This window comes from Sinohyriopsis cumingii, chromosome 12 (assembly GCF_028554795.1).
Source record: "Sinohyriopsis cumingii isolate HCF-2022 chromosome 12, ASM2855479v2, whole genome shotgun sequence".
Lineage (NCBI taxonomy): Eukaryota > Metazoa > Mollusca > Bivalvia > Unionida > Unionidae > Sinohyriopsis > Sinohyriopsis cumingii.
The window spans coordinates 78,347,961-78,365,040 of record NC_142972.1 but is presented as its reverse complement, the minus strand read 5'-3'; the positions used below and the strand labels follow the sequence as shown (position 1 = coordinate 78,365,040).

General features: G+C 36.5%; 1 protein-coding gene across 1 annotated transcript in view; it reads right to left on the bottom strand.

Moving 5' to 3' along the window:
• The window catches only part of LOC149786793 (methylosome protein WDR77-like), a 71,232-nt gene that overhangs the window by 24,755 nt on the left and 29,397 nt on the right, over positions 1 to 17,080 (bottom strand). Inside the window, exons 2-3 of the mRNA XM_089977295.1 lie at positions 12,932 to 13,117; positions 2,402 to 2,552 (exon numbers count right to left, since the gene is read on the bottom strand). Coding sequence (XP_089833421.1) covers positions 2,402 to 2,552; positions 12,932 to 13,117 — 337 coding nt within the window. The remainder of the gene's footprint in view (positions 1 to 2,401; positions 2,553 to 12,931; positions 13,118 to 17,080) is intronic.

Genomic DNA, 17,080 nt, shown 5'->3' with positions numbered 1-17,080 from the left:
TAAAATAAACTTGGATACAGTCTCGTTCTGTATTGTCGTCCATCTCTTGTATCTATGTGTGTATCCTTACAGCAAAAAGTACCAATGCAATGATATATCTATGAATCTTATCACCCCTAACAGAAACCCTAATATGCCACACATCACATCTCTAATAATGATGTACAAGTATACCAAGTTTCATTCCTTATTCTCTAAATGGTCTGAAGCTATCGAATGGAATGTAATGTATAATGGAAAACTTAAAATACGGAGTTGAGACTTGGACCCTGAAGTTGTTTATTTCTAATCTAGTTCCTTAACACACCAGGGCTCAGGGAAAATTTTTCCCAAGTACTCATTCTTGATGCTAGACCCAGTCCTCATTTTTCCTCCACAAAGTCCACTGCACCACTTTTACTCTTGCTAAACAACTACAGGTACCCAACAGAAACTCAATACTAAAAGAAGTCCCAACCATGACAATATCATCTTCCAACAGAAGACATGAAATTGAATACCCTTCTAATGCATGACTACTTAAACAGATATACAGCAGCGTAGACAGGATTTGCAACTTGAGTTTAAAACCCTTTTAATGCATGACCACTTAGATAAATAGATGACAAAAGACAAGGCTTGTAACTCGAGAAATTACAGTTTTACACCTAGCTCTCAATTTGTTAAATGTTTTTTCCTTTCCAATTATATAGGTGTCATTTTAAAGGGTAGAAGATTTTGTTTCGAATGAGTATATCACATCACATGTGGAAAATTAGAGGACATAAAATGTCACATTTTTTACTATTCATCCGGTCAAACAGTGTCTCGTTCACCACAACAGGGGCTTGTCACAAAAGAAATTAAATGTATCTGTCACTTGATGGAGAGCTGGGGGTCCAAACCTGTAGAAATATAATATATTGTTATAGGTTTCGTCCCCCTCCCCCTTTCTAAGGACAGATACTCTGGACAGGGATGGAACCAGCCTAAAAAAATAAAGAAATAAAAAATAAAAACAGAAAATTTTCCATGCATCTGTAAGGCATGTATAATGTGCACAATTTACATGTAACTGAAAACATGCACAATGCTTTCAAAATCATAATAAAAAAAACAAAAAAGAAAAGATTAACTATTATTATCATATATTAACCTGAAAGCTGTTAATTTATGTACATGAATATAGCTATGGTATCAATGGTACTGTCGTCTTCCTTTGAGATATGTTCAGGATTGACAAGAAGTATTCAAAATAGGTCAAAGTAATTGACAATTAATGCATATTAGATGCTGTCCTTCAGTGACTGTCACAAGTAAAAAAAATCACATTCATTTTCAAGGTGTGAATTTGTATCTACTTTTCTTAGGGACAAGTATATAGTAATTTTTTGTTGATGACACAGCAAATATTTACCTGGTCTGGACATGAGGACTAATGCATTTTCAGCAAGCACACCTTATCATGATGATATACAAGTATACCAAGTTTCATCCATTTATCTCAAACAGGAGAACCTGGGTAGCTCAGTGGTGAGTGTGCTGGAATTCACAACCAAAAGGGTCCATGTTCAAATCCCACCAATGGACCAGTCTGGGTCAGCTACCGCGTGTTTTTGGGCAAGGCACATTACCCCAAATTCCCTCAGCACAAAATAACCTATTTATGTTGATGTGCCATAAAGCACAAAAAAAAAACAAAAAACAACATCACAAACAGGCATAAAGTCATAGAACATGGAATGCAAAGTGCGATGGAAATCTTCAATTATTGAGCTGTTTTTCCTTTCAAGCTGGTGCTGGTATTGGTAACATGCAGTGCACATATTCTGACAGAGAGCTACATGTTATCTCATGCAAGAAATCTTTCTTGTTATAGTAATCAATTGCACTTTTTCCAGATGCCTTCTGAGCTTCAATTTTTTCGTATGCAGCTTCTTTTGTAGGTGCTATTTCTAACTCTTCCAACCGCGATTAACGTAGAGCAGAGGTCACAAAATGCCAGTCCTCTAGCATTCAGTTTTCTTATAAACTGACCAACAAAATTTCCATCGACTTTTTGCTCCAGCCATTCCCATTTCCATATGTTTTTTTAAACCTTTATCTAAACTTCTCGTGTCATGGTCTCTCTCAACAACTTGGGATGCCATGTTTTGCAAACAAGCTTCTTCTTTCCATTGCCATCAGTTTCCATTACACGATGATTCATTGGATGAGTTGAAACTTTTGACCAATCAGAATACTCTTTATGAGAGTCGTGGGCTAACTAATATATGGAATGAATAAGTTACAAGGGACCGAACAGACCGTTTTAAAAAATTGGAAAAAAACCCAGATTGGAGATGATAAAAAAAATAATTTAAGACTTGCTTGAACTCCAGAATACAGTGTATGACCTCAAACAAAAACTCAAGAGACTTACCCCCTGTCTGCACTGGATGACACTGCTCTGTGACCTGTGGCCAACCCTGCACACATGCAAACTGAGGTCACGGTGTCATCATGTTCTGTGGCTGCATGAAGCTGGATAAATGTGTGGTAGTTATCTGTGAGTTCCCACATGGCCAGTCCACCTGCAATATAGTCACATCTGTATACACAAGTCACTTGTTTTAATCAGGTTCTTTCTTCGTGTCCTTAATAGCCAAGGAAGTAAAAGCACGTTTATTCAGTCTCTTTACATGCCACAAGAGCTAGTTCAAAATATATTTATTCTAGCTATTGAAAATAGGCATAATGATAAATTTAGAGTAACTGTGAACAGATATAATACATTTCCTCACAACAGTGTGAATGAAAGGAAAATAATTCTTAAAGTCCAAGGTCACAGACCAGTGAATACTGCTGATAAACTCAACTAAAATGAGAGGGGGTCCATGTCTATATAACCTGATAGGAGTGATGCAGTTTTCATGTGGAATCATACAAAATCAAACTAGACTGGAACCAGACAAACGAAGGCATAAATATGTCAATTCCTGATTTCTTAATGTGAAATTTGTTAAAAATAAATTAATATTTAAACTTTTAATATCTTTTAAACATAATAATAATAATAATAATAATAATAATAATGTATTTATTTTAAGAGGTTAACATCTGAATTGAAAATACAACAATATCCAAAGAAAAACATGTGAAAATTAATGTACAAATTCACATGAAAACATCTGCAGGAAGTGGTGGACACTTAATAAATAACAATTATATTTCCTCCAAGCAATCATATTTTCATAAACGGATTGTCCACTTTGTACATGTTTAATTCCCTCTGGAATATTATCATACAGAACAGCACGAGTACTGAAAATTTCTTTTAGAGATTTTTTTTTTTGGTCTGGTTTTGGTTTGATTATAGAAGTTTCACCAAGAAGTACTTTGTAGGATGAGATAATGCCTCAAGTCTATACAAAAAAAAATCAAAAGCTAGTTATTGCCTATATTTACAATCAAAGCTCAACCATGCATTAAACCAGTAAGCACAATATGACAATGGATTCTACCATATGACCTGAATTAACTGACTGCTTCACCACAAAATTCTGAATACTTTTCAGCAGCTCAAGCTAAGTAACATATCAGATATTTATTTCTGCATTTTCTTACATTCTGTATTTATTCATATAAAATCACAGATCAAACTGACATATAACTGTCACTGCTTATTTCCCCCTGCTGTGGCATATTCATCATGTTGAATAACTTACATTTCAAAATTTGACTCACATTTTTCTGACTGATAACTAAGATTTAATTATTACATTATTTTCCCCAAAATAAAACAATTTTTAAAAAAACAACGAAGCATGTTAGTTCAAGTACACACACACAACAACTTAATCTACCATATATATTTGCTGGTAAGTCAAGTCTAACTGCATACCGGCAGACCAAGATTTGCCACTGAATAATGCACCTGAAAATATTAGACTCTTAGTCTGTTTGGAATAATCAGTAAAACAAACACAGACCTTGATCTGCTGGTGCATAATGCAATGGCAGATCAGTTTTTATGTTGTTTGCAGTTGGACTCCACTTACAAGTGAAAACACATGGCAAACAGCTTCTATTTAAAGTATCTACTTCCTGTGCCATTATAAGTGCACGTCACTCTTACCAACAATTTACCAAATATATAATATCCAGTATATAAGATGAATACCAAAATTAAGTATTTGTGTGACAGACATTATCACACTTACATGATAAACAAAGTTTAATCAATATGGTGTACAAAATGTCACTAAATTTTATTTCTGAAAACATGATATAATTGACATTATTCGCAAACCACATAGGACTGATGTATTATATCAAAAAATTAATGATGTGTTATATAAAAAAAATTAACAAATGAAATTTCCAGACTCTGACGACCTTACTATATGCATTCCAAATTGTGGGTTGGCAAATTATGTAAGCGAAAATTAGGGCAACAGACCTCATGTCTTACAAAATGTACGTGATCATGTTAGGTTCATTCTTAACCCAAACCTTTTTAATTTTAGCCATCACTGCAATCCTACTATGAATTAACACATTTTTATGTAGACTTTGAGATAAATCAACTAGAATGATTTGAGATATATCAAATGTTTCAATGGTGTTTTTGGGGTCCCGAGTGGCAGTGGTCTAAAGCGCTCTCCGTTACGGATCAGTGCCTTCTCACCTCTGTCTGCGTGGGTTCGAGTCTCGGATTTGGCTAATGTGGGTATGTGAGAAAGCTTGCCAGTAGCTTTTCGTAAGTCAGTGGTTCTTTCCGGGGTTTTCCCAGGTTCTTCCTCCACCATTAATACTGGCCGCCATGTATAGCCTATCGTGTGCTGAAAAATGGCATTAAACCCTAAAACAACAACAATCAATGGTGTTTTCCATGCATGCTTCAAGGGCACACAATGTACCCTATATACTCACTTATAAGTCTAGTCAAACTGCAAAACAACAAAGCTCCTGATTGGTCATAGCATCATGCACATACAGATCAGGGTCTATGTTGTTTCTTTCAACTGATTACTCCTAACACATATACAGTACTGTTAATGCTTATGGGCAGTATAGCACTCAAATGTTTTGTACATTATATTTCAGTGACCTAAGTGGTTAGAGTATCTGCCTCAGATGCAGGAGGCTGCAAGTTCGAACCATGGCCAAGTCATATAAAAGACTTATAAAAATAGTAATAGCAGCTGTCTCGCTTTGTGCTCAACAATAAGAGGTTAGTGTTCAGACTGGTCAGCCTGGTGTCAGGATAATGTTACTGGGTGGGACATGATGCTACATGTCTGCAGCATGATGCCTCAATGATAGACATCACTATAAACTGCTACACTGCATACATCATAGAGATATGACTGAACTTTTTTAAAAGCTACATTGAAAATCCAAATTAGACACACACACACACACACACATACATACATATATATATATATATATATATATATATATATATATATATATATATATATATATATATATGGTAAATAATCCACATGACTGCACTAACAATTGTTTCCTTATTGATCTAACAGCATTTGAAAGATTACTGCATCCTCCTGTCAGTCACAACAGTCAATTAGGTTCAAGGCAGCAACATCAAAACAAGTACATGTCTGCCAATCCAAAAATAAAATAAAAATACAACTGAAATCAAGCACAAAACACTGCACTTGATAAAAAGATCATTTAGAAATTTTAGTGAGAACCTAACCCTAGAGTGCCAAGATATTAATACAGATTGAGATGAGTCATTATTAGACATGTCCTTAATTAATATTAGACTTTACATGATACGAGTCATTATTAGACATGTCCTTAATTAATACTAGACTTTACATGATACGAGTCATTATTAGACATGTCCTTAATTAATATTAGACTTTACATGATACAGTGAAGCTTGCTTATAAGATGGGTACAACTGCACAGACCCATATTTACCATCGCATAATGCACTGGCAGATCTGAGTGTGCAGTTTGTTAGGAGTAATCTGTAGAACAAACAAAACATACCCTGATCTGCAGGTGCATTATGCTACAACAGATCAGGATCTGCGTTGTTGGCAGCTTGATGAGACTTACAAGCAAGTATGTACGGTACCTGATAACTATATGGTGTATCAAGAGGGCAAAAACTACTGGTACCATTACAATGGTATCCAAACATCACAGCAATGGTATTCAATTATCATTGTAATGGTATTCAATTATCCTTGGAACATCAGTTTCTGTTTCTGCATCTGAAAGGTTTGCCATTCCAATGATAAAAGTAACCACTACACAGTGGTTTTAGTATTGCAGTCATTGCAGTGGCAGTTATATCCAATGGAAGTGTTCATATGTCATTGCAACAATATTCAAAACCAATGTAAAGGTCTTTTGTTGTCGGTTTGTCATTGTATTGGTAATTATTGCATTCCAATGACAAAAACTACCATTATAATAAAAAAATTATGCTTAGAACAATACATCTTTATAAGGCCTCTTCCTGCCACAAATGTGTTTCCTATTGCACGTTTTAAAATTGGTTTATTTTTTTAAAAATCATTATATATATTTAATGTGAAGTGTGATTGTTTTCTACCATGGGTGAAAAAATGCTAGGATCAGCATTGAGAAATAGAAATGGCTGGCCAACCGGAAACAAGTTTTTTTGTTGCCTAACAGTAATCTATTTTTAAACAATAAATATCAAAGCAATTATAAAATATAACCTTGCAACCAAAAAATAAATATGCAGTTTTAAATATCATTACAATGGTATGTAAATATTTTTTCAATGTGATCACATCGTTATTACAAATGCATACCAATGCAATAACATTTTCAGACTGATTTGACCAACAAAGGTATGTAGAAATGGGCCACAATGCAAACGTGGTGGTAAATTCCAAGACAACAATTACACTCTAGGTAGCGGCCCCGAGTGTGCTGAAAAATGGTGTTAAACCCCACAACAACAACAAAACTCTAGGTATGTTTAAGAAGCCTCTTCACTCTAACTTCTCTAGGCCTGCTGAGATCCATGAACAGGAGTTCAGTACTGGATATATTTTATTAATTTTGATCAGCAAGAAAAACGTGTGCTTATTAAGGCATGTGCGAATATTAAACTGAAAACAATACTTATATCCCTTTACAAATCATGCTCTCTTTTAAAGCAAACAAAATGACAATTTATTAAATTGATACAAAAATTACAAGCAACAAGCTGAGACAAAAATGAAACTTTACTTGTGCTGTACAGTTTTCAACCTAATCATTCAAGGTTGTTTGATCTCTGATAACATGCTTGAATGTTTGTATATGTATTTTTATAACACTACAAAAAAAGCCAAACAAATCACAAGAATTTGTTACAGTTCATTAACTGTCTTTGTTTCTTTTCAACTGTGCATTGGTGCATGACAATAATACCTTATTTGTCATAATACTTGCAATGTGTGCTTAAATCTTTAAGAAATGCCTGGGTATATTTTTAAAGTTTAACTCGTTATGGGGGCACTCACCAATTATAACGTACTTTTGGGAGAGTCATGTATGTAAGGTGAAGTTGTTTGCATTTAAAACATGTACAGTAGATATAATGTTGGCTTACATCTATGCTACTTTCATGTAATGTGACTGTCATTTCTTTGGATATTGTTGATTTGGAAATTGTACATGATCTAAGCACACTGCTAACTAAAATGACTACTCCCTTGTGCTAAAAAACATCAGCCTGAATTAGTTTAAAGTATACTATCCTTAGCAGGGATGAATTTTGCCAGAGTAGACAATACCAGCTTCTGAAAGTGCAATGAATGAATGACCAAATATATAAAATGTAAAAAAAGTTGTCGGCTTCTTTTTGTACAATTTAGCTCTGATGTTCAGGAAGTGAAAATGACCAAGTAGAGCTAGCACGTTTTTGCAAGGTGCACATGTGAGTAAGGCCATGCTGTATACTCTATAACCCATAGTACACCCATCAATCATACACCAAAATAAAAGGGAATTAAAGGTTCTTTGAACAATACCTAAGATATACAAGGTCTTTTACAAACAACCAGTAAAGGGGGCACTCACCAGTTAATATGTACTTTTGAGAGAGTGATGTCTGTAAGGTGAAGTAGTCCGCATTTAAAACATGAACAATGGAGAGAATGTTGGCATATCTCTGTGTTACATTAATGTAATTTGGATGATATTTCTTTGGATATTGTACTTGTTGTTGAAATTTTACATGATTTAAGCACACTGCTAACTAAAATGGCTGCTCCCTTGTGTTAAAAAATCAGCCTGAATTAGTCTAAAATACACTATACATAGCAGCTATTAAAATAGGGAAAATGAATTTTGTCAGACTAGACAATACCAGCTTCTGAAAGTGCAATGAATGAATTACCAAATATATAAAATGTAAAAAAAGTTATCAGCTCTTTTTTATACAATTTACCTCATAAGTTCAGAAAGTGAAAATGACCAAGTAGAGCTAGCACTTTTTTGAACGGTGCACATCTGAAGTAAGGCCAAGCTGTATACTCTATAACCCATAGTACACCCATCAATCATAAACCAAAATAAAGGGAATTTAAAGGTTCTTTGAATTATACCTAAGATATACAAGGTCTTTTTTAAATAGCCAGTATAACCAGTGAGGAAAGCCGGGCAAATTCTTTTTCTTTAAAATCCTAACCCTATGCAAAATGCAAAACTGTAGAGTGCCACCATAACTAGCGAAGAAACCCTGGGAAATTCTTTTTCTGATAATTTTGAACCCTGTGCAAAATATGAAACCGCAGAGCATCATCTATAATAAATGCACATCTATGCTGTACAAAAAACTATGTTCAAGTCACATTTTGAAAATATTACAAAAGTTTGCTCCCTCTATAAACTCTTCACTTTTGAGGTGCATTCTCATTCCTAATGTTGCCTCACTCACCCCCTCCACCCCAAACCCCATGTAAGAGTCAATTCTGTGATTGACTGAAACCTCTAAGTTAAGACATACATTGTAAGAAGTACTAGGCATGCCTGGTAGTACATTCCATGAAAACTGCATCTTCTACACTCCAATTTTAGCAGCCAATTTCCTCCCACCAGGGTTGAAATGTGCACTCACATGGGATCTTCTATGTAAGTTCTGACCACCAAAGACAGGTGTAAGCACTTATAAAGGCATGTGTATGTGTATTATGTTGAATAAGGTATCACATTTATCATTCAAACCTAGAGCACAGGGTGATACACCTACACGCCTCTAGATGTTATTGATGTACCTGATACCTTTGACAGCTGTCAAAGTTACTTTGTACCTAAAGAATAAAAAGTCTGGCTAATGACAGTAAATCTTTCACAGTTCCTCACACAGTTTACATGGAATTTGAGACTGTTAAGCATTATCATTCAATTTGCAGACTAGATCATAACCAAGAAACAGACTGAAACCATGAATTCCCAACTTGTGTAATAATCAAGGACTAAGAAAAAAGCAAAATGAACTTGGAGCTACTTTTTTCTTTACTGATCTTGACCTGTTTAGCAAGAGGACAGCTTGATCTGAGGATTCAAAATTACCATGATTCTGCCATCCTTACTGGGAAAATACCGGATATTTTTTACAATGCCTTGAATGCAGAACTATCCAGTCAAATTAAACTTCTAACCAAAAATGGAAAACCTAGACAGAATGGTCAATTACAATTAAAAACACTGGAAGGATTCTTCAAGAATGGCAAAGAACAAACAAATCTAGCTACACATTCACAGAATTTGATTCCATCTGGATTACAAGTAAAATGGGCAACAGAAACAAGCAATGAAACATTTAGAGAACAAATGATTGGAACACCTGATCAGACACTAAGAACATCTTGGCACCAGACAGGGGTAACATCTGAACAAACACCTGAAACACCATTACAAAATTTGGTAGATCCACTCAAACAACAGACACGTGGACATCCTGAACATATGCAGCAGTTGGTGCGGCTCCGAAGACAGACAATGAACAGGCCACCAACGGAGGTGATGGCACGTCCATCAGCAGAACAGCAGTCTCGCAGACAACAATTGCTTCAACGCATATTTCAGTCACCTACACAAGAACAGACAATCACTAGTGCAAACAATGTAAGGACAGCTACACCGCAAATGCTGACAAATAATGGTCAAAGTATCGGAATACCAGATCAACGGATCCTTGGGACCCCTGAGCAGTTCAGAAGGAACGTTCCACAACATACGATGCAAACATCCAGATTTCTTGGACAAGGTATGTCTCAACAGCAGGCAGTGAGTGCACCTCAACAAATGGTAGGTACTCAAGGTCAACCAAACACAGGCCTATTTTTGACACAAAGTGAACATCCCTTAGCGTGGACAAATAGACAAGCTCTTGGGACACCTACTGGACAAATGCCTATAACTCCAGGGCAAATGGTGGGAAGGCCTGGGCAACTAATTGCAAGGATTCCAGCACAACACAGAGTGCAAACACCTGGACAACAGATTCTGGGGTCTTCCACAAATAGGCAACAATTACAAGCACTTGCAACTGGCACATCTAATCAATGGCCTTCCTGGCCATTTAGCTTCCAAATGGCAAGGTCTCCTGCACAACAGATCCCACGACGCTTTCGAAGACCTATAACAAGGACATCTGGACAACAGATATTTAGGACTCCTATTCCGCAAATGATTAGAAATCCTAATGGGCAAGTGGTAGGACTGCTTGGGCAACAATTGACAGGAACACGTTCACAACAAGCAAGATCACTTCCAAATCAACTAATAATGAATCAGTCTCCAAGAACACATGCTGCAGGTTTTCCATTTGCATTACTAGGAACACAACCAATCTCTGCTATTCAACAAAGAAGATCTATGGCTAGTCCTGCTTTAACTGATCAGGGAAACATAGCACTGACGCTTGCAGGGACACCGACTGCAAATGATCCATCTAGATCAACTTCCTTGAACATGATGGATCTCGATCCAGTCAGAAATGGCATTTCTGCACTAGGGACCATCTTTACTGTATTGCCTGGCCAGGATATTGGAGGTGATTCCATGATGGGATCTTCCAGACTTGGTAGCAGTCTTGATCAAGGGATGCAACTACCCTCTCCTTTCCTTTCTGGATCATCCACGGGATCCGAAGCAATGGAAATGGATATACGTAACAATATGGCAATGGATTCTTCTTCTGCAAGATCCGAGTTTCTCCGGTTTTTGCGAAGGTCTAGAGCTAATATGCCAATGTTTGACATGTCACTGGACGGACAAAGTTCTATACCTCAAACACTGCCACAAATCTGGCCTGAGGGGCCATTATTTTCAATGATGGGTGTGCCAACAGAGGGATTCGGTCCTGTGCCTGGAGCACCACTAGGATTTGGGCCAGGGAGGCCATTATTACATCCAATGCTTGATATATCACCAGAGGGATTTGGGTCTTCACTTGGAGAACCACCTGGATTCAGGCCATGGTAGCCAATAATATTTCTAACTACTGCAACAATGGGACCTCCTTAACTGAAAAGTGAGCAGTCCAACATCAATTGTTTAGATAAAATGATACTAAATTTACTGTAATGTATCTTTCACAAAATTACTCCTGAAAATATTAACATTTGTTGTTATTATCTGAAAAAGTACTTCTTCAGTGTTGATGCATTTCCTCAAACTACAGTAGTTTCAATTAATGAATATAATGCTGACACCTAGTCAACTCTCTTTTTCAATGACATTCATTATAATCGCACATTTGGGTTCTTGCAGAAAGATTATAACACATTTAGTCAACATAATGAAACAAGTACAGCATATAATCCGGAGAACAGTTTCCTGGAAATAAACATACGCATTTCAATTACATTTTTTCCTTTTTTTCTCTTCACAATGACATTGCCATTTAGTGAGATTCTACTTTTTTTTCTCCAGAAAATGAGTACAGTAAAAAACCAGAGCAACATGATCAGTTCATTATATACACATGCCATGTTTAATGGTTCCCTATGTACCATATTTACTTGCTTACAAGTTGAGTCAAACTGCGAAGAACAAAGATCCTGATCTGCTGTCACATAATGTGTCTGCAGATCAAGGTCTATGTTATTTGTTCTACTGATTATTTACAACAAAATGCATGCAGTTTAAAATCTAGAATCAATGGTAAGCCATGTCTGACTCTGGAGATTTCTAACCAATCTTACTGACCTCAACCTTTGGCCTTCGACACAAACTCTGACCTTCATACTTGAGAATCAGTAGCCCAAGTGCCAACAATTCGCAAAGTTTGGTCACAGAACTTAATCTGGAACAAACGCTATTTGTGAAACCCAGTTCTTTGCCCCATCCCCTCAGGCAATGTGTGTTTGCTATTTCATTGGTTTTAAAATTAGGGTAGGTAGGTAGCCATTCTTTTTTTACTTTTAAGAGCTTCCGTTAGTGTAATATTTTATGGAGTCCTTGGGATTCTCACATTTGAGTTGTATAAGGTCCTTCCACATCTGAATTGTATAGTGCCCATAAATGATATTAAAGTGTCTCACTTCAAGTTTTTAGAGTAAGCTGTGTGAAATGTGTGTGTGTAAAAGAGAGAGAGAGAGAGAGAGAATCACTACAATTTTAAAACCAGAAGTCAATTACTTCTATTTTAGTAAAACTAGGAACCCCAGCAGCAAAAATTGCAGTTTCCTCTCAGAAGTGAGTTGGACATACTTTAAGTGGCTAAATGTCCATTATAATGCCAGGAATAAAGAGACACAAATCTGTTAGCTTTATTTATTTGCAATTCTTTAAATATTCATGTGACTTGGGATCATGCTACACAAGGCAGTTATAAAGGCAGCAATATGTTGCGCCCTCCAAAACAAAAATATCAGGTTTCTGATTGGCTGAATGCAGACAATGATGTAATAATAAAACTATAGATATGTATTGAAAATTATAAGGTTATCCTCACCAGTGTCTAATCCCACAAGAGCCTTATTTGTATCAACCCATTTGGCATCACTGAGGCCTGCTTCTAACTGCACTCCAGCTGTACACTTCTCAACATCTGGTGCAACTTCGGGGGTCGCATAGTACCAGAGGGACCCATACCAATATCGTCCAGTCAAATTGGATGCACCCAATAAAATGCCGCCATCTGAAAAGAACAAAATTAATAATTATTTATTGGATAAAGTCAGCAGTACCACCTAGCGCCATACCATCATCTTTATCAAACTTAAGTACCATACAGTACCATATATACTCACTTATACGTTAAGTCAAACGACAACATAGACCCTGATCCATAAAGTGCATGCAGATCAATGTCTATCTTGTTTCTTCTACTTATTATGCCTAACAAACTGCACAGACCCAGATCTGCTGGCGCATTATGCGGCAGCAGATCTGTGTGCAGTTTGCAGTAGGACTCATTGTTGAGTATATATATAGAATATACTCACAAGTCCAACTGCACAGACCTAGATCTGCCATCACAAACATTCACAAAGATCTGGGTCTATACAGTTTGTTAGGAGTATTAAGTATAACAAACAACACAGACCCTGATCTGATGGCACATTATGTGACAGTAGATCAGGGTCTACATGGCTACTGTTTGCAGCTGGACTTGACTTTTAAATGAATACATAGAGTAATCAGTGTATTAACAAATAAAATAAACGATAAAACATTTTAAACATTACTCATCTTAAGGAACAATCTGTATTCATTTTTATTATGGCTGCAAAATTTGAGCACAACTGGCCCACATATTTAAGAGAAATCAACCTTTCAAACCCGAAAAAATGTGTTTCCAGTTAACCGACCATCCCCATTTCTCACTGCTGAAATAAAATCACGAATTTGATTTCTGCATCTAAATGAGCTGGTTTAGCGCAGTACTTAGAAGAACTTAGTACATTATATATAATAATCACAATAATATATATGTTGTTAAAAAAAGTCCCCCAATGGTAGTCTTAGGGCAACAGAGTACGTGGGGCAGGGGTTTCTTCAACAGCCGGTATCTGTGTAATATACATAGCTACTTTTACTTTACACCCAGCTACTTTTTTAAAAAAAAACTGTATCCCTGCTGGTGGATGTCGCTTCCTCCCTCCCCTTGCCTACTTTGGCAACTCAACCTCCCAGCTTTAAATATAACGGAATAATGGAAGGCCCTGCTGGGGTGCATGAGTGTGTGTGGGATGGAGATAGTGACCCCCCCCCCCCCAAGCAAAATGGAGTTTTCTGGACAGATCAAGATTGCATCTATTGGCACTTGAACAAAAGCCTTCCTAAAATTTCTTTCACACAAATGTTTTCTTTGTACGTAGTGCATTTTTTCCATGATGATGCTTTATTCCCTACCTAGTGGTAAAGTCAAATGGCTCCCACTGGATTCTTACAACTCCATTAAGACTGCTCCGGTGGCCTAAGCGGTATAAGTGTCTGCCTTGGATGCGGGAGGTTGCGGGTTTGAACACGGGCAGAGCAATACCAAAGATATAAAAATGGTACAAGCAGCTAGCTGCCTAGCTTGGCTCTCAGCATCAACACATTGACCCCTAGCGACGTCTTTACGGGGCAGGAGGTAGTAGCCTACTGCCAAGCTCTGTAGCGTCATGGTCATGCATGACACACTAAAGTGGGTGGTATTATAGAAAGGTAGACAGATGTAGCTCTACAATGATACCAAATAATCTGGAATATCTAGTTGCACTACTAAATACAGATAGAAAAACCCCCTTTTTTTTAAACCCAAAATTCGCCCATGGTCGGAATCCGATTTTGTGTCCAGATTTTAGACTTTTTGGTCTCAGATCCAAGGCAAACCGGCATGAACTGCAAACATGCAAACAGACAGATCAGCCTTTGCAAAAAGTAGGATAAGATGGGCATTTGGAATAAAGAGTGGTCTCCATACAAAAATAATGGCTCCGTTTAGCAAAAATAAAATAAAAATAAAGAAGTCCAACTTTTACCCTTCTGCTCATGCCCAAGTCAAATAGCCAATGAAAAACGATGTTTCTAACACAACTAGGCAGTATGTTATTGAAAGATGACCGGGGATTTGGTGTTTTCGAGTCTATACATAAATAGCTTTCAAAATGTGTTTCCTACTCGATTTTCAGGCAAAAATGACAAAAAGCTCCAAGGGTTAATGTGTTAAGAGGTTAGTGTTAGGACTGGTAGGCCTTGTGTCAGGATAATGTGACTGGGTGGGACATGATGCTACATGTTTGTGGCACAAATCCCCAGTGCTAGATATCACTATGTGACTGGGTGGGACTTGATGCTACATGTTTGTGGCTCAAATACCCAGTGCTAGACATCACTATAAACTGCTAAAATGTAAAGCCTTTGACAGCTGCCAGTGTAATATATTTATTGAGGTTAAAATCTCACCTATTTTCAGACTGAATTATGACAAATGAGACAAAATTAAGCAGATACACAATCCATCATTTAGATAATGACTTGTTAATTTGACAAGACAAGAAATTAAACAAAGATGGGTATGTATTATAATAAATGTTATTAGTAATGAGTGAACATCAACAGAACACAAAATTCCATGGTTCTGCTTATTTCCAGTTAACCAGATATCCAAACATCTTAACATTTTCATGAGTTACGCGAGCACTTGATAAAATGTTTATTCCAATAATTGAAGTGCTTAAGGAACATACAGTAAAGTGCAGACGACAAAGTTAAGGCGGCAAAGATTGCCTCATTTTTAACACTACTAATGCTTTATGTATTATAATTTCCTTTGTCCCTTTAAATTGTATCATTCAAGTTTGTTGGGTGAGGGTCACAGTGACCCTGCCCTTGGGATCCAAGACTCAATATTTCTAGAGCCTCAAGAATGCAGAATGTTTTCTTATTATGACCCTGCTGGCCTGACAGGTAATTTGATTACATGCAGAAGCTTCAAATGAGTTGACCACTGACAACTGATGGTCAGCTTAATCAGGCAAGATACAGAGAATCTGTGTTGAACCAGTACCTTTTGACCTATCTGAAACAAGATCTCATGAATCATTTCCATGATATGAGCCAGATGACCTGCCCTATATATCAATTACAGTGTCTGACTACACTGGCACTTCAAAGGGAGATGGTTGCCCTGCAGGCTACAAAGAGAAGAACCTGAACTGGGCAGCTATACACATAAATGTATTCCATAGCCCAAAGAAGACTTTTATTTTTTTCAATGACAGTCTGTCCTCCCCCCCACCCATTTCTGAAAGATGTTTCTGGAGAAAACAACTGAAAACACACTTTATATCAAGACTGCTGGATGGGAAAATTATTCAAAATATTGGATACTAAGCCCAACTAAAAAGGCAACAACACTCATGTGGCAAAATTTATAGCCAAAATTCTCCAAGCACGGGGGAAAAAATATGAACAAACGTGCACTCATTGGGTATGTGATGTGGAGGTGAAGTTCGTATGTTAGCTGACAGAATAACATCATAGCTGCCATTGTGGCCCAGGTGAGGTGATACAAATGAAACTGGGGTTGGTCTCGTGTAGCTCAAGACACCTCCACATATAAAAGTGTTTCCCAATCACTACTTACTTGAAAAGATTTTTTTACAAAATTCAAAGTTATATGAAACTCTGACTTCTTGTTTACTCTTTACTACTACTAGAATTTTGCATTTTCTTCTGATTTTCCCAACATAATAATAATAATAATAATAATAATAATAATAATAATAATAATGATGAGGACTTTGTATAGCACCTAATCTTTAGAAGTTCTAAGTGATTTACAACATTAGACAACACCTACAAGATAAAAAAAACATAATAATATTATTACAAAAACAAACACCATGAAATTAGAAAAACATTAAAAAATAAAAAACATGCTGAGTATATTTCAGGTAGGAAACATTATTAGGTTTCTAAGTTTGTTCTTGCAATCGAAATAAGTGAGTTTTGAGAGCCTTCTTGAATGTGATCACTGTGTCTTTAGTGCAATATGTTTCATAATACACTGTCCTATAAAATAATCACAATGTATCTCAGTATAATATTCTGGCAATATCCAACCTAGACTAGTTATTTAAATTCTTATCTATCCACTCCAGTGACCTAG